Source organism: Pithys albifrons, chromosome 7 (assembly GCF_047495875.1).
Source record: "Pithys albifrons albifrons isolate INPA30051 chromosome 7, PitAlb_v1, whole genome shotgun sequence".
NCBI classification, from domain to species: Eukaryota; Metazoa; Chordata; class Aves; order Passeriformes; family Thamnophilidae; genus Pithys; species Pithys albifrons.
Window position 1 is genome coordinate 14,371,886 of NC_092464.1, and position 18,312 is coordinate 14,390,197.

At 37.5% G+C, this 18,312-nt stretch overlaps 1 protein-coding gene across 12 annotated transcripts in view; it reads left to right on the top strand.

Annotated features, from left to right (window-relative positions):
- Positions 1–18,312, top strand: part of PARD3 (par-3 family cell polarity regulator) — a 447,638-nt gene that overhangs the window by 39,862 nt on the left and 389,464 nt on the right. For all 12 annotated transcript variants that reach the window (XM_071559915.1, XM_071559924.1, XM_071559920.1 and 9 more), the window contains exon 2: positions 11,833–11,934. In XM_071559915.1, the coding sequence (XP_071416016.1) occupies positions 11,833–11,934 (102 nt within the window). The remainder of the gene's footprint in view (positions 1–11,832; positions 11,935–18,312) is intronic.

The window sequence follows — 18,312 nt, forward strand, 5'->3', positions numbered from 1 at the left end:
CTCTTTAAGTAATGAGTAAGGTGAGGGCTCAGGGCAAGGAGTTTTCCTGTGTTACAATCTTCCCATTATGAGCTCTCTTGACTACTTAAGAGTGTGGCAGTTGGGATTCTGGTGTTCTGGTGTGTTGGTGTTGATAAACTGGGGCTAACATCAAGCTCAGACCAGACCTGATCATACTTGTCAATTTGAAAAAGAGGATTATTGCAGATTTGTGAGTAGGAACTGCTACTGATCCTCTCTGAACAAAACATGGATGTAAATTAAAATAGGAGTAAAGGTAAAATGTGATGTTGGTAGCAGTTAGCATTAGTTCTGCCTTTATTTTCCTGGTGAATTCTGCAGCCAGCTGTGGTGTTAATTGCTTTTCATCTTAAATGTGATAATATCCTACAGCAGGGCCAGTAGGAGTACAGCCATGGCAAACCTAAAGTTACCTTAGGGTCAATCTAAAAAAAACTGGCAAAAAGTATTTATCTTTAGAAATAATGAATTTATTTGAAAACAAAACAAATAATCCTTGAGACTACTGGATTTAGAAGTTTAGTTTTAAAATACTTCCCTTCCTTCTTACTAATGTGGAGTGTGGCATTGCAGTTCCTGCCCTGGATTAGCAGCACTCAGAACCTTGAATTCAAAAAGAATGGCAGATCTGTTTTATTTAACCTTATAAAATAAGCATGATTATAGTAGTTGAATTTATATAATGATTCTTCTCAAAGTTTCAGAAAAGTGCTAGGCATGTTCAGAAATGAGTGACTACACACTATCAGTGTTACTAGGAGGTATTGAAATTACACTCCTTCTAAAAGATTGGGCAGTTTGGAAAAGTAATAGCTAAATATTGTTGCTAGAAATTGTTCCCTGGAGATGAAAGTAAGTTCTGCTTTGGTTAAAGTATCTTTAAAAGTATTTAAGAGATAAATTAACATGATACCATGGTTTTTTCCACACTGCTTTTGCAGATGGTTACTGGAAACTAGTTTTCCCTGGTGGGTTTGACCTGTAGACACCTGCTTGTATGTGCACAGCAGTGTGTTAAATGCAGATACTGACCTGTAGGTGTCTGATCCTTATGGGAGGAATGGTGGAGTGGGGGTGTGCAGAGGTCATCTGGCCTCCTGGCAGCCTATTTAGGTAAGGTAGAAAGCTTTTTGCATGAGCTACATAGAAGTGGAGAACAAAGAAAGGGAATATAGTTATAGTCTTGGCAACAGTTTTATAGGGCACACTGGAAACTCCTGAACCTTTCAGTTCCCCATTCACTACTAGCAGGGTTTTCCTACAACACAAATCAGTAGAAATGCTCTGTGTATCTATGTTGGGTCCTAGGACCTTGTGTTGGTCTGTAGGTGTTTTTCAGCATATGTTAGTTTGTCACTTCATTTGTGCCTTTTGCCAGTTTGATCCAACAGCTGTAGGTGACAAACTTCTGCTCCTCTGTAACCAGACAGAGAATGTGTAGGCTGCTGCTTGTGCATCCTGCGGTGTAGGGAGTGTAGGGAATCTCTTCCCATATCCCCCCTGCTTACAGCAATTGCAGAGGAGGCAGGGAGATCTCTTGGTGCCCCTGTGCACAGCTGACCGGATGGAAGGGGAGAGCAAGGCATCTAGGATGCTAAAACTCTAAATCCTATAAAAAATGTAAGATATCATAGCTGACCTAAATCAAGATAAACTTTTCAGTGATTCACATAATCTGTGCATTCCTTCCACATGGTTCAACAAAGCTGTTTATATTGCAAAGTTCTACACACCAACCCTTGAATTTGAAGCACTCAGAGGAATAATATAGCCATCAGGGCAGAGAGTAATATTTCATATTTTTTCTTACCTTCATAGTTACAGTATGTCAGAAATGTGAGGCATTGTATGTAATAATGTTTTTGCAACTCCCTCTGTATATTTGTCATTGTTTAGAGTTCACATACTGCTTGATTAATTGACTGTGCCCACTTGGGAGCATATATCAAAACTGGTGGTTTCCATCTTTCATGGCACTTGCTATTAATGGCCCCCCAGTGAAAATCCGATTTCAAGTACATTTCTCAAATAAATTAGGCTCTTCATCTCATGCAAATATCACTGGGGTAGTACCAACTGTATCTCTACCCTCTTAAATCTTCCCTCAAAACATTTTTCTGGGCTTACTTTTTGTTTAATCAACATTAATCAGTGATGCACATGTTGGTGTATAATATATATGGCTGTGTGTATATATGTGGTTGGTTATTCCAGTAAAATCCATTATTCCGCTCTAAATCTAGTATTGTATTTGGAGAGCTACTATGGTGGCTGAAAAAAACAATGGACTGCTTAATGCAGGCAATGCTGTAATGATGAGTGGAGTTCAAAAGCTCTTGAAAGAAACAGAAAGCACTTCTTTCATCAAATTTACTTATATAAATTCAGTTGTCAAGCTGCAATCCAAAGGTGTTCTGCAATTCTTGAGCATTGTTGTCCAAATTCTAATTCACTGCATATAACATGGTACACCATTATACCCAGTACATTTCACTACATATTAATGAGCTATGGATTTGATTACTGTAATTCATATCTGTCATCTGGAGTTAGTACTAGTAATTACAAATTGCAATCAAGAAACTATTTTGTTTCATTATTTGCTGTATTTAAATGTAGACAATGAAGTAAGGTCTGAAGTAAGCAAAATAATCTGAAATGGGCACATTTATCTTACCTTACTTGTGGACTTATCACAATTGGAGTTTGTGGCAGTGCTTCGACAGATGTCTAGGATTTTCTTATATCAAAATGAATCCCATGTAAAAGTTTTATTTTGCAGTTTGGGCAGAACAGTGTTATTCAGTGCTCACAGCATGGACATGACAGAGTTTAGAGATACAATGTCATTTCCACCCAATATGTTTTTCTGAAATATTTAATTTTTTCCATTTTGCAAACAACGTAATTGTTCGCAGCGTAAACAATCAGGAGTCAGGGTGAAAGTGTGTTAATCTTTCATAGCCAAATGTAAAGCTTTATTCTTCATTTCTTATTTCTCAAATTTGATTGGCATATGCGTTCTACTGGCAGCTCTAAATAACTTTTCCTTTTTTGTGGTTGCCTGACTTGATGCTAAACGAAGAGGCCAGGTGTTGGCTGAGTGCTCAGGAGCCTGGACCTGCCCTTTGGTGGTGGCACCTCCTAGTGGTTAGAGAGCTGTGTGCTGTGAAGAAATGTCATAAAGTCATTAGTTTTGACAATGTGCAGTATTTTCAGTGCAATATTTTTGGAATAGGCTGCCAGGAGGCATGTGAAATGCAGCCATAGCCCCAGGACCTGGGGGTATTGATCAGCTAAACATGAGCCAGCAGAGTGCTCAGGTGTTCAAGAAGGCAAAGGGCTTTCTGATCTGTACCAGCAATAATGTGGCCAGCAGGACCAGGGCAGGGATTGTCCCTCTGTACTTGGCACTGATGAGGCCGCACCTCAAATCCAGCCCATCACTACAAGAAAGATACTGAGCTTCTTGAGCATGTCCAGAGAAAGGCAATGGAGCTGCTGAAGGGTCGGAAGCACAGGTCTTATGACGAGTGGCTGAGGGAGCTGGGGGTGTTTAGCCTGGAAAAAAGAAGGCTCAGGAGAGACCTTGACACACTTTACAAGTACCTGAAAGGAGGCTGTAGCCAGGTGGAAGTTGGTCTCTTCTGCCAGGTAACAAGTGATGGGATGAGAAGAAATGGCCTCAAGTTGCACCAAAGGGGACTGACTTAGGTTGGATCTTAGGAGAAGTTTCTTCACGGAAAGGGTTATCAAGCATGGGAACAGATTCCCCAGAGGAGTGTTTGGGTCACCATCCTTAGAGGTATTTAGAAGGTGTGTAGATGCTTCACTTAGGGGCATGGTTTTGTGGTGAACTTGGAAATGTTGGGTTAATTTAACCTTTGGATTTGTTGATCTTAGAGGTCTCTTCCAGCCTAGGCGATTCTGTGATTCTATGCCTAGTCCTGCACTAGGGAAGGAAGAGCCCATACAGTGCCACGGGCTGAGACTGAGGTCCCTGAGTGGGCAGAAGTCAGACCTACATCTGCCAGCAGGCAGTGCCCTGCGCTGGGCCAGCAGGGCTTGTCCAGGAGATGAAGGAAGGGATCACCCTCCTCTGCTCAGCATGGTCCATGTCCAAATCTGGGATGCCCTGAGGGCCCTTCCAATCTGAATTATTCCTTGGCATTGAATTATTGGGCCAAATAGAGATTCTATGCTATTTAATAGGTAAGGAAAATATGCAATACATAGTAAAGTTTATATAAATTAATTAGTGGTATGATTTCTTATGGATTGGTATAGATTGTTTCTAGGTAAATTGGATGAGTTAAAAGAATAAATAAAAAAATTCCAGACTTTCATGATGCACTGAGGTAATACATTACAGAAAGAACTGTTCCTTGCCAGTATCGCCTAAGGAGACGTTCCGCTGTGCCTTTTGCGACCAGACTTGCCTATCCTGCATCGGCCTTTTTAGCCATCAGCATGCTTGTAGCAAGCGTGGGGAGAGCCCTTCCCAAATCTTTGTTCATGAAGCCTAGCCATGATGAGATCTCAGACTACATTCCTTACAGATTTAGGAAATCACCATTCCTTTTTGACAGAGCAAGAGATTCATATATATTTGAAAGTTTATGCAAACTGTGTAGTGGCTAACAGCCAAGATAAATTTAATATTTTTATTAGCAACCTTTTGCCACTGAAAACAAGATCCAGTAGTTTCTTCATGCTTTTTGTTGTAGTCCCGTAGTAATGCAGCACAGTTCAATATGTAGTAATGTTGAAGATTTTTACTGACCATGTTATATCAATTTAGTGGGTTTTAGGAGACATTTAATTGCTGAAGTGGTCAACTATTTTGCTCATTTTTTTTCTCTATCAGACTTCTGTTCTGGGGACTGACACTGATGGTGGAACATGATCAATTTTTAAATAAGTCACTGCAAATGGTGAAATTGGACATGCAGGATACATGGAAAACCTAACATTACTTTTCCCACTTCATAAACACCCTTTCCAACATTTCAGTATCTCAGGAGGAGTGGTAGTTCCCATATGTTCAGATTTTGTCTTGGATGGATTTCTGGTAAGCTAAAGCCCTTTTAGCAAGGCTGAGAAAGCATTGCTGAGTGTAAAAGTGGACCAAGAGGCTTCAGTGATCCAACTTGTATGTTTTTCTCTTTTTCATGACTGGTTCATATCATATGAGTATATATCTTTTGGCTGAAGACATTGTATATACTCTAATATGTTTGAAAAAATTGAATCCTTGACCAAACGCTCTTATAATGGCATGATTTGTAACCTTCCTGGCTGTGTATTCCTCTTACTCAGTAATACCAAATTGCAAGAAATTAGCTTTAGTGTGGTACATCCTCAGAACAAAGAGCAGTTTTACAGGTTAGGGATCAAAAAGATGAAAGGGATAAGGCTTATTGTCTGCTGTACAGTATTCAGCTGTTTTCTATTGTTGTCTGTAGTGCTGTTTTTCTTGACTTCATGGGATACAGGGAAAGCTGGAATGAATGTGCTCTAAAATTGGTCTGAGGGAGTGATTGCAGGTGGAATGAGGTCAGACATGGAAAAGATAAGTGTCCATTCAACTCATCAGCTGGTAACTTAAGATTTGCTGTGGGTATCAATTGCTTTCTGAGACTTACTGGGCAGCTTTCATTAATGTTAAATATTTTTCCAACTTGTGCCCTTGCAGAGACAGTGAATGCACTTAAGTTGTACCATTAGTGCCAACTGTCTGTGGTACAGTATCAACATATTTTAGAGAGCACAGTCCTATTTGAAGCTGATTCTCCTGTTGCTGTTTCTATGTGTTATGCAACAGGTCTTTGTGCCTGGAATTTGAGGAGACAGATGAAGGGAAGGACATGCAATTCAAACCCAGGGACTTGTTCTTGCTGGCCTGTCAGGCTGTGGAACGTAACTGGAATCCAGCTGATGTGAGCATTCATGGCTTTCCTTTGGCACCTGACTGCTTGTTTTGATAATACACTCCTGCAGCACAGAGCTAGACAGGGAAATGAATTAATTCACTGGCAAATTTTCAGATATATTAGGTTTTTATTAACCATCATTTTCCTCTCAGACTGTTAACACGCCCAAATGCTGCTGAACAGACAAGTCTGGGTACACACCCCAGCCTGGTGATTTAATCGGTTTTGATCTGTGTGTACTCTGCCACAAAGGCTTTAACGGTTCTCAAAAAACTCCATCCAGTGATGGTAGCCACACACACGGCCTTGTAATATTGAAAGTCAAATGGTTTTGAGCAGAAACTAATAATATATACTTGCTTTCCCTTCATCTCCTCATTTATAGTGAGGAGTTATATCAACATACTTGGATATGCTTCTGTTCTTTCCTTAGTTCTGGCAGTGAGTCTGTTTTCCTTTGAGAGCTACACTGAAAGACCTGTGCACAGCTGTCCAGTTGATACTGTTTTTAAAAAAATCATTGAAATATCTATGTACAGAAAAAGATTCTGGAGCAAAAAGCTATAAATTTTATCTAATTTAAATAGTTTCAGTTCTAGAAATGTGATCTTTGATAGGCACAGAGAGCCTCTGTGAGCTAAGCTTGGCAAAGCCGATCCATTTCCCCAGAGACTCCTGTGTGGTAAGAAATACACTTCCTATTTGTGCCGGAACAGATTGGAAAATATAGGAGTGTGTGGGAAAAAAATATCTGGTTTACTTGATTTCCAGATGTGTAGCAAATTGTAGTGGCAACTATAGTTAGTCTGCAACCAGCTGAAGGCAGTAGTTGGGGAACCCAAGTTCTTATGGTCAAAGATAAGTAGAAAGAGCTTTTGGGGAGAAGTTGGTGTTTTCCCCTAGTAGTGCTCTCTTCATGGGCTTCAAACCAAACACAGGAAATTACATACACCAACACACACCTCTCTCTGCCATCCCACCTCCAGCTATGTAATTGGTTTTTGTGGTGCTTCAGGACATTGTCCTGGTGGCGGATGAGATTAAATAGGAGTAGTGGGCACAATTTGTAAACACTAAGCATTGTACAGCAGGCTTTAAGGAGTCTGATTTTCTGCTTTCTGTTAAACAGATGGCTACTTCTAAGAAGTGTTGGTGCTCTCTCCTTGTATGACAGGGACAAAATATTTCAAAGAATTTATTGTAACTTTTTATGTTAAATATTTTAATAAACTTTTGGAAAGGGTACATTTGCGAAACCCAAGACATCTATTTAGATGTAAAGCAATAAGACATCTTTCTTTGCCATTAATAAGAACATGTTGCAGTTTCCATTCTGATTTCTAGGTATTGTTTTCCACATATGGTCCTTGCTTCTATTATATGGGAACATAAAATTGTTAGCTACAGAACAGTGAATGATACTACTTAAACTAATAGTTTTCTCTGTTTTTCCTTTGGGCTTTTCAGAAGTCTCGTTTTGTGGAATAAACAGAATATGAATGGCTGCATTCTTGTTGCCTTTGTAATGTGCTTTTCCTTCCACTCTTAGTGCTGGTGTTCACTTAGAAAATATTTATCTCCCATTACAGAGGACTTTGGAGCAGAAAATGTGATGCTCATGAGTTTAAATTATAAGTACTTTTATAATCATAGTCAAGTAGAATAGTTAAATGGGTGTAGACAGGAAATAGGAGATCTGACTTGCTTAGACATGAGCTGAGTGATGCAATATTTAAATGAAGATATTATAAATCAGGTTTAGCGTTATTTCTATCCTCGTATTCAATGAAGTGAACTTGCTGGTTCTTCTGCATGAACTGGTGACAAAGGCATCTATACAGCTTTTTCACAATAATTGCATACTGCTAACTTAGACATTTTGTGGAGCAGTGTAGCTAATAACTTTTCTGTCAATGCTGGTTTTTATGTCTAAATGCATTGCAGATTTGGAGAGTGCAGTACCCTTTTACACAGTCATAACAGTGAGAGAATATAAATGTAGCTTTGTTTTATTGAGTGTGAAAACCTGATTCTAATATACAAATTCAAATTTTGAAACAACAGCAGTGTGTCTGACTCTGGGACATTTTGTAAAACCATAACAACTCCAAAGCAGGTTTCTTGAAAAGTTTGAGTGAATTTTTTTTTTTTACATTTGTTTCATATTTTTCTTCATCTTTACAGAAACTGACTTTTATAGACTTAATATACTTTGCATTTTCTACGTTTAATAATTAGAAAATATTTTCTTTTTCACTTGTGAAAGCACCCTGTTGCACATGCCCTGAGCAGGTCACCTCTCTGTGGGCAAGTGTTGGTGCCAGTCCCTCATTTGTGAGATCTCACCTGAGAGCCCTGTGCTGCCACCCACAAAGGGTATTCACGTATCCTCAAGGAGTGATTGGACCACTTTACCCCACAGATGAAGTTGTGTCAACTCCAGTAAACTTTGGAAATAGCCAATTTCCACTTTGTGACTTGGGAACTGGTCTAAGCCAAAACAGTGTCTCTGACTGCTTCGGAAAATGTTTGAAGACTGTATTACTGCTATTGCATAGGGAATTGTGAGTATTTGTTTACTGACTGAGATCGAGAAATACAACTTGGCCAAGCCGTGAATACAGATATTGTAACATCGATGTAGTAGTACTTAAATTCAAATCAGTGTCAAGTCTGGTTCAGTTTCTTTTGTATTTGACAAACAATGCATATGAGCTGACTCTTACACAACATTATGTTCATTTTAGACAGATCATGGAATAGGAACTTAAATGTGAGCATTTATATAGTTTGGGGTTTTTCAATGTTGTTTAGTTGGTTAATATATAGAAATAATTGCTAAATTTTGGAACCATAAATAACTGTGGATTTTCATAACTTGTTAAAATCACTAGCTTCAATGCTGTTGTTTTCTTCCCCCCACCCCTCTATGGTGTCACTAATCTCTATATAAGTACTCCCTTCCCTCGTAGACCTCTCTTCCCTCCCAAGCCTCCCCCATCAAATGCTTGATTTATGCAAAACCTTTAATAGAGTAAAAAAGGCCTTGAGAGAAGGGCTGCTCTGACGTTTGGAGAGGGCTTTAATGAAAAGTTGCATTGTTATTTCATATTTACTTAGCAAATCCCGCCAGAGTAAATTCTTGCCAAACTAGTTTTACGTGTTTCTTGTCTGGTCTTGCTCATGTATTGTTTTGTATCAGGACCTTGTCCGACAGGAAAAGCAACCAGAGCAGTTCAGGCTATGGCATTGCTAATAGGTGATGCAGGAAAAATGAAGTCTATCTAAAACTTCTTATGCAATATTGAGAAACTTTTAAAGGAAGTAATTAGCAGAAGTGATGCAGCTTATATATCAAAGCTATTTTTAAGTAGATTGTGCATGCTGGAATAGCACAATAGTGACTTAGAAGTGGGTGTTTCTACTATTGATTCTGTAATCGTGAATGTTTTTTTTTTAAATTTGCCTTGGAGGTAGGAAATAGTTGTTGTAGGAAGGAAAAAACAAGGATGCAGGAATATTGAAGTTGTAGTTTCAGTTTGGGTACTGCTTGTTTTGAAGGATGTAATCAAGTCACTGAACCAGTATTGCAGTTACCTGTTTTTAATGTGCACATTCTTCAGTAAGAAGATTAAGTGTTGCAAGCAAAAATGGTCAAGTGGGTGATGTATGAGGGATGAGACTCTAAAAGCCCAAACCAGGTTTTCCATCTCTCATTTTGCAGTGAAGGCTGGCTTCAAGTTCAGTTATGGCTCGGCTTTAAGATGGAGAAATTTGTAGCGGAAACTCAGTCAAGTCCTTTAGGAGTGCAAAATGCTTCATAGCTTGTCTGTTTGGTTGTGTCTTCAAAGTCTGGGTCTTGCCAAATGTGTTGCAGTCTTTGGTGTAGATATGAGAGGCAGAGGAGATTTTTGTAATGGGCTGGAGGGTGAGGAAGGGTCCTCTTTTAATTCGAGAGCAGAATTTACAAAGGCACCTCTTCAACAGACTTCCCCTTAGAATGTCTGTTAAGGAATGTTGAAGGATTTCTGGTGTACACAGGTGATTTTTTCCAGCTCTTTATTAGTGGAGGAGTCAAACTTAGAAAAAGTTTATCCAGGAATTTGCACTATGAACCTTTTTTACAGAGCAAGTTTCTGTATTGTGTAGCTATGTATGCTCCAGTATGCATGACGTGAATGATGTAATACTAATTTTCAGTTTTTCCTGAATTTTTATTTTTAAAAGATGGATCCTGTATTATCTTCTTTAATGTGTTACAACACTAAGTGCTGCTTAGGGAAAATCTATATACTAGAATTCCAGTTAATTGCATAATAAATGCTTGCTTAGAAGAAATGGAAGTTAGTGATACTTAACACTTAGAGAAATCAGAGAAAAAAAATCTATAATTTAATTTCTGAAATGGACAGCCTAATGACTGTAAAATGTAATTCTGAAATCTGTTCATCATCTGATGATGACTGACAGTAGTATTTAAGGTGAGTGTACTTATACAATGAAGTAAGTTTCATATTAATCAAATTTCTCCAAAATATTTGACCTATGCATATATATCATAAACAAATAAATACAGTTCTGGGAAATTAAAACCAAAATGAATATACCTTGATGTTCTTTTGTGCAGTATGTTCTGTCAAGGTTTAAATACCCATATGGATTTAGAGGAATTCTGGTGGTCCCTTTTCTTCTTCTGTTCCATCTTTAAGAAATCAAAATATTTTGAAGACCTTTTAGAGTGGAGGTTGTTTATTTATTTATAACTTTTGTTTTTTTAGTGTGGTGGGTTTTTGCTGGATTTGATTTTGGCTCCCCCCCTCTTCTGGACACTGATATCTCACAAAACTGATGCTAATTGCTGTTTTTAGGAAGTCAGGAACCTGCAAGATGTTGCAAGTTTGAAGGTCCTCACATTAGTCACTTTGTGCAGTCACAGCTTCTCAGTGAAAAGCAAGGAAGCTCCACTACTGCGAGACTCTGACCAGCAGCCTGTGGCATTGGAAAGTGGTTTTGAAAAGCAAGAAAGGATTATGTATCATGTTCAGGTTGTGTGTTTACAGGGCAACCTTCCCCCATTAGAAAACAAACCTTGTGAGAATAGCAGTGCTAAACACCCCTTGGGTCATGTAGCCATACGCAGGTGGCACTTTGTGGACACAGCCTTATTCCTTATGGTTTCCTTTGGTATCTAAAGTAATAGTAAAGACTATAAAGGCAGTCTTCCCAGTTCCTGGCAGACACATGTATAAGCATAAACCCACAAACACACATTTATATGTGCATATATATATATGTGTGTGTGTGTGTGTGTCTGTCTGTCTGTCTGTCTATCTATCTGCATCTATGTGTGTGTATATCTGTTTTTTACTTAAAATGTGGAAAATGTTTTTAGCATAAGATTTAGATATTCCATCTAGTGACTCTACCAAAGGACAGGTAGAAAGTCTTTTGGTGTTTAAATCTTGGTTTGCACCCTTGATAGCTGTTCTGTAAATAACCCATACCCTTCACATCTGTCCTGTAATTTTGTGTGCCTGTTGACACTGTCTGAGATACATTGTCCTAAAAATAAACTATTTTCCTTTTTTATAGTGCATATGTTCAGTAACATTGGGAATGCTGTTCCTCTACATGTCAGTGATGGGATTGTGATTCATGCAGAGCTGACAGAAGTTGGAAGACTAGATATCTAATCTGAGGCAATTCAAAACAAAGAATTTTCATTTTACATGTCAATTTACATTTACTTACAGAAATATGACCTAAATAGATGTTTGATGTCAAACATTTGTAGGACTGCGATGCTAACTATGTAGTGGAGTAAAATGTTTCTGTTGGCATGTGATATCTGATATTATTTTCTTCCCCATTTATGCAGGATCCAAACTACTGGATACAAGTACACCGCCTGGAGCACGGGGATGGGGGGATCTTAGATCTCGATGACATTCTTTGTGATGTAGCTGATGACAAAGACCGTGTAAGTACCAATGGCTACAAAACCAACTCGGTGCAAACCGCACTTTGGGATATCAATGTTCTGTCTTTTACTGCATGTGTCCCAAAGTAGGAGTCAATACACAGCTTTTAGAGGTTTCTTATGTAGTTTGCTTGACTGATGTGAGAAATTGGTTACTGTCATGGTTTTTTTTTTTTATAATTGAAATAATGGGTTTTCTATCCTTTTTCATTCTTTAACAGTTCATATATAGGAAAAGGAGGATGCAAGAACAAAAAAACCAGTGCAACAATGATGCAAAAAAGAGAATGTCTAAATTGACCTCTAAACTTTGTGTTACTGGTTGAATGTGTGCACAAAAAATGCTGGTTCTAAACTGTGGAATGTTGGATTGTTTTTCAAAAATTGTTTTTGGAGGAATTGCTAGTTACACAGAACTTGAGTCAATAATTATATACTGCTGAGTCTTCACTTTTATTCTTTTTAAAGTAGAGATTTAGATCACAGTCAGCTAAAAGTTTATTGGCTATTTGTTTGAGGTTATAGATACTTGCATCTTTGAGTTATATGTTCCAAAAGGGTAGGTAAGAAACATTGTGGCAAACTAAAGTCCTACACCACTTTTCTCTGGAAAGCCCTGTGTGTTTGCTGAAGCTCTTGAGAGCATCTGACCCTGACACAGAATTCAGTCTGGAAATGTGTTTCAGAACCACGCTTCTTCACAGTGTACTTAATTGTCTCTGTTGGAAGCAACAGGCACTCTGAAGGCTCCTTGAAAACCGGCCAAATGATGACTCTTAGGCTAATTTTTCAGAAATAGATACTTTGCCTGTAGTTATTTCTTGTGACAAAATTTAAGTGATGTTGTTATTTCAACCAGGACTTTATAAAGAAAAATTATGTGAGGAGTCTTGGGACATGGAGACTCCTTGCTGTCTGAAATGTTGGGATTACTCAAGCTGTATAGAGTAACAGTGCTGAGTTTTCAGGAATTTCTTCCATAAAAATAGTGCCCAGCTAAGATTTCATGAAAAGCTAATTAAAACTTCTAGTTGCCTATCTCATACTGAAGTGCTCAGCTGCATGATTAGTTTAGCTTTTGCTTACAGGAAGGAGGCTGGTGCAAGTTGTCACTATATATATATGTATGTATGTGTATATATATCTATCTATACGTATATACACAGTTATTTGGATCATGCACTTCTTAGCTCCCTGCATGCTCTTACCTTCAGAAGAGGTTTGAATTCTGGTGACTTCAAGACCTTATTCTTTGGCTGCTGCCTTGCCTTGATACCTTCAAGTGGGGTAATTCCTCACAGTGAAACTCTGTGGGTGTTTTTATAAGCATGACTAATAGTTGAAAAACTCTGACTGCAACTGAAGCAGGCAAAGTCACTATTACAATATTGTTTTGGTGTATAGATGGACAAGATACCTAGCAATTAGTAGTATTTATCTCTGCATTTGCCAAGCTCATCTCTACTGATGGCAGTTATGAGTTAAATTTTGTTTTTTTAAAGGATGTTGTAGTATTGATTGTAAGGGTGCAATATAGATATGCATTGTGCTGTACTGGTTTATATCCTTGAATTAGTCGTTCTCACTTGACCTTCACATTTGGTTCTTTTCAAGTATTTTGGTCATTAGTCATTGTTTTTTCAATTTCCCCTTAGTGTGTTTTACTGCTGACCTTCCTGGTTCCCTTTGGTTTTGTTAGCTTTGCCTCCATACTAAGTGTATCAACTAGGTTGGTGTTGGTAGAACCTAACATAGGTCTCATTAATGCAAAGTTCAGAATGTATCTCCAGCTGGGGATATTTTGTATATGTACACTTGAGTGTAAATAGGTGGTGTCTAAACATTTAATTGAAGAACTACTGTGGTCTGTAGGATTAGTTGTGCTCAAAATTAAATATTAGCCTTTCTCTCTCACCCTCTCTCTCTCTTCCTATGAACCCTCTCTTTTTTTTTTATTTTTAATTGGGGCAAAACTATCTAGGTTATTGCTAAACCGAACACTTAATGTTATTGGATTCATTTTCATGAGAAACTTCCTTACATTCTTGAAGAGGAGTTTGTTGTGCTATTGACTACCAGACATCTGTACCTTTGAAAATCAGTTTGTTTTTATCATGGTTCTTTAGACTTAATGATCAGTTCCAGTGATAAATGTAATTTATGTCTTTTTAATGTTGCTTTCATGCCATAATTGTTTTTGCAGTGTCATATCAGCACAATACAGATTGTAAAGCAGCTAAGGACCAGCTTGTCCTCTTGATGAATTTATTGCTTTGTATAGTCAACTGCATTAGTGAAATAAAAATCTTAAGTGATGTGAAGAATATGTTTACTCCTATTCCACTGTCTCCATGGTGAAAATGTTCTGTCCTATAACAAACACAAAGACCCTTATAGAGAGCAGCTGTTCTGAATGGAATGAGAGAAGTATCTGATGGTGTCCTTTACACTAAAATGCAGCATGGTAGGGTGACTTTATTTAGCTTCTTCTGCCCCTATATTTTGCTATTCTTCTGTCACTTACTAAAACAGAATGGATGTCTAAAGGTTAGCCAGTTGCTTTCTGGAATAATTTGTGATGTTCAATGTTGTTCCTCCTTTAAAAAAAGGAGAAAAACGTGACAAACTGCATGGAAAAACTGATTTTGCGAAGCTGTTTGTTCCTTTGTTGCTTTTCTTAAGCCCTTTAACATAGTTCATTGAGAAAGTGCATAATGCGTTTTAACTTAGCTGGCATGCAACTTGCACATTCATATTACACAATATGAAACACATGAAGTTTCTTAGTTAATGCAGTTAAAGGCAATAACAGAATTAAAATAAAAATTAATAAATGCGCATTTGAATAATTTCTTTTCTTAGAAAACTTCTTGTAATTTATTATAATGCAATTTCCCCCCCAGTTTTTACTATGGGAATATATATAGTTTTCAATTAAAATATGTTAGTAGTTTCTGTATTTATATATCTCTGTATTTACATGAAGACAAATGGGTTGACTTGTTCTTATTGTTTTTGAAAAATATTTGACTACAGGAGACAAGATTCTGTTTCCAACTAGTAGCATCCACTCCAGTTCTAATATGAGCATGTTTGGTGCTGTTTTTGAAAACTCATGGATAAGCTTGGGCAGATGAATAGAAAATATCTCTTTTCCAGAAATAAAACAGAAAAAACTCCCTTTAACCTGCATTTAGTCCACTGCATAATCTGCTTTTGTTATTTTAAAAATACAGATTTCTTGTGCATTTAGTGATCAGACCAATATTTTAAAGAGAGGTTACCAACCTGTTTTGTTTGGATTCCTGCTACTTGCAGAAGTAGCCCTCTCTTTAAGGCTCTCAAAAAGCATATGTCAACTTGACAAGTTTCCAACTTGATGATAACATACTCGATGACCTCAGTTCAGTTTTTAGTAGGCAGAAATTCTCAGCAGCAAAAAAAACCCAACTGCAGAACAAAACCAAAACACATATTTTCTTCTGGTGGACAGAAGCACAGAGACACTTCAGTGATCCTCACACTTTGGGTGTAATATGGAACAATTTTCTGTGATCTCATAGGCCCCTGTTTATCCCTGGAAAAATTATTCAGGAAATTGTGATGTAATCGATCATAAAAAAAAGTACAGTTATGAATATAACTTGCTCCCAGCTGAATTCTCACTGAAACAGTAATCTGTATTTTAGGCAACGTAAAAAAATTATTTTGTATGCAGTTGTATGTATCTTTTTCCTACATGATAATGCTCAGACTGTTATTCAGTGGGAAACCTTAGAGATCAAAATGTCTGCATTTAGTGTAGCTTCATTCCTGAAAAATCAGAGCCTTTTGCTCCCAAGAGAGTGACAAGAATCTGACATTAACAGCCGCTGGTTGTGGTGAGCAGTGGGCAAATAGACCTACTTTGAAACAATGTAGGGATGAACTTAATGTCAATTACTCATAAATTCATTTCCTCAAATGTATTAGTTTTTTGCTAGTTTGTGATTAGCAACTTGTAAAGGTAAAAGCATTAGCCTCTTATAATTTGTTTTATCGTTGTCCTAATAAATGCAACACTAGTCCTCAGAAATAACCACTGTAATTTGGTGTATGCTTAGATTTACAGCCTGGTGTTATTTCTCTAAACTAAGGCAGGCATGGGCTTCCTTTTCTTGACTTAGCATTTTCAAGTATTCAGGCAGCTCTTCACCCTGCATAATTCATACTTAGGCCCACTGAGTGCAGAGATAAAACGCAGAGGAATATGGTTTGATCTTGCCTGGAGTGAAGTTTCCTGCTTACCACAGTGTGTGTGGTGTTTGTATCTGGCCCAGGTCACTGTAAGTTCAGGCTGGTTGTTGGTGCTTCCTGCTGGTTAGACATACTTTGAATCTCCTGGAAAGACACACAAGAAATTTCTGGTTTGAGTGGAATACTGGTGGTGAGAATGGCATGGAGATTCATTTCATTGATCTGTGCTGAAATGGAATTTGTAAACACTCTTCGCTTAGAGTTAACTGTATTAACTAAGCAAACTGCTGCTGAAAATCAGTGAAATCAATTGTGCTTCATTTGCATCTGCTTTTAGAGGCCTACAGAGATGCTATTAATATTATTATGAATTTAGTGCCTGCTTGCTTCTAGAGTGATGGGAAAAAAGCTTTGAGCATATTTGAAGGCACATTTTCCCAGTGTAGTGGAAAGGAAATGAACTTTTGGGTTTTGTGTTAAAACAGATGGTCATTCTAAATAGTACTGGTGTTTTGTTTACTTCCTCTTGGAAAGCTCTCTTGAGTTAGAGAGGCATGTGATACACAAAGTGTGGGTTTGGAAAGAATGACTGTATTTTGTTGTAACAAATGTTAATTTGAAGCCAACACAGAAGTAAGGCTATTTTGAGCAAATTCACTATGATGTTACAGTTAAAGGCTAGCTCAGGACTGGAGAGCTGTGATTACATATCTTGCCTCTATTCATTTTTGCTCTGTCACTCTTATTTGTAGGGACAATTATGCAAGACCCCATTTCTCTAGTAAATTCAGGGTAAAGCAATGACAGCAGGATGCTGTTAGAAATAATGAGGTTCTGGTAACCCCATGTCTGTTCATTCTCTCTGAAATGTTAAAGAGCTTTTGAAGTTGATGAAAGTTGCACAGATAAACTAGTGTTATCTTTAGATTTCCATCAGCATGTAATCAGAATACTCAAATAAATGTTGTTTGTTCTAAATTTGGGTGTCTCTGTCTCATTTACGTAAACTTGCAATTCAATTTACATATGATTTCTCTTTGACTCTGCAAATTAAGAATTTAACCCTAAAACCATGAGCAGAGAAGAACAACTTTTTGTACTTCTTGTTTGTGCCATCGACAGATTAAAAACCTGGAGTGAATAAAAACCAGCTAGGTCCTCTGCAGCAAAGCTGACAGCAAAACCTAAAAATGCCAAAAAAGTTACTGAGAAGTATGATTCTTAGTATTTACAATGTCATGATTGGTAGGCCCTTCTTTTTTCCTCACAGGCTTTCTATCAGATTAATTTTCAGCTATTGCCATGATTATCTCTGTAGAGCGTGTAGCTTTACTCTTCCTGTTCTATGTATCCCTGTATCCCAGGAAAACAGGATGACCTTGAAAAAATTGTTGTTACTCATAAGTGACTTGGCAAAACACATTTTGAGCATAAGGCATTCTTTTCTTGTAACAGCTTAAAATAACTACTTGACCCACCAAGCCTGGGAAAGTATTGATACTGGTAAAGAAGCTCTTTGTATGACAATTCCATGGTTATTTTCTGTTAAAAAATTAAAAACCTTCAGTTTTTGAACAGTGGACTCTTGATCTCATTTACTGTTTCGCATTAAGTTTTATTTTAATTATCCATTTAGAGTGACTATTTTATTGACTGAAGTTGTGAAAAATTGATAATAACAGAATGTGTCCATTTCAACCAGGTTTTCTTGCATTAACACTATGGACTCATTATTGCTGAGATTGCCATGATTTTCAGATCTGTTGCTGACAGATTTAAAGTAGAAAATCAAAGTTTTTACAGAAGCACACAGTATTCTGAGTTGGAAGGGACCCACAGGGATCATCAAGTCCAACTCTTAAGTGAATGGCCAATACAGGGATTAAATCCCCAACTTTGGCATTATCAGCACCATGCTCTAACCAGCTGAGCTAATTTACAGAGCCTTTATTCCCAGCTGCTATTTAGTGAAGACATGTTTGGAAGTAACAAATAGAAATATTATCTTCTGTCAAAGAATGAAATTAAAATGCTTGTAATATTTCTAATAATAAACTAAATTTTAAAGTCACAATATTTATGGATGAGACTAAACCCAATGGAGCTGAGGAAATACAGGGCATAATATATGACTATTAGAAT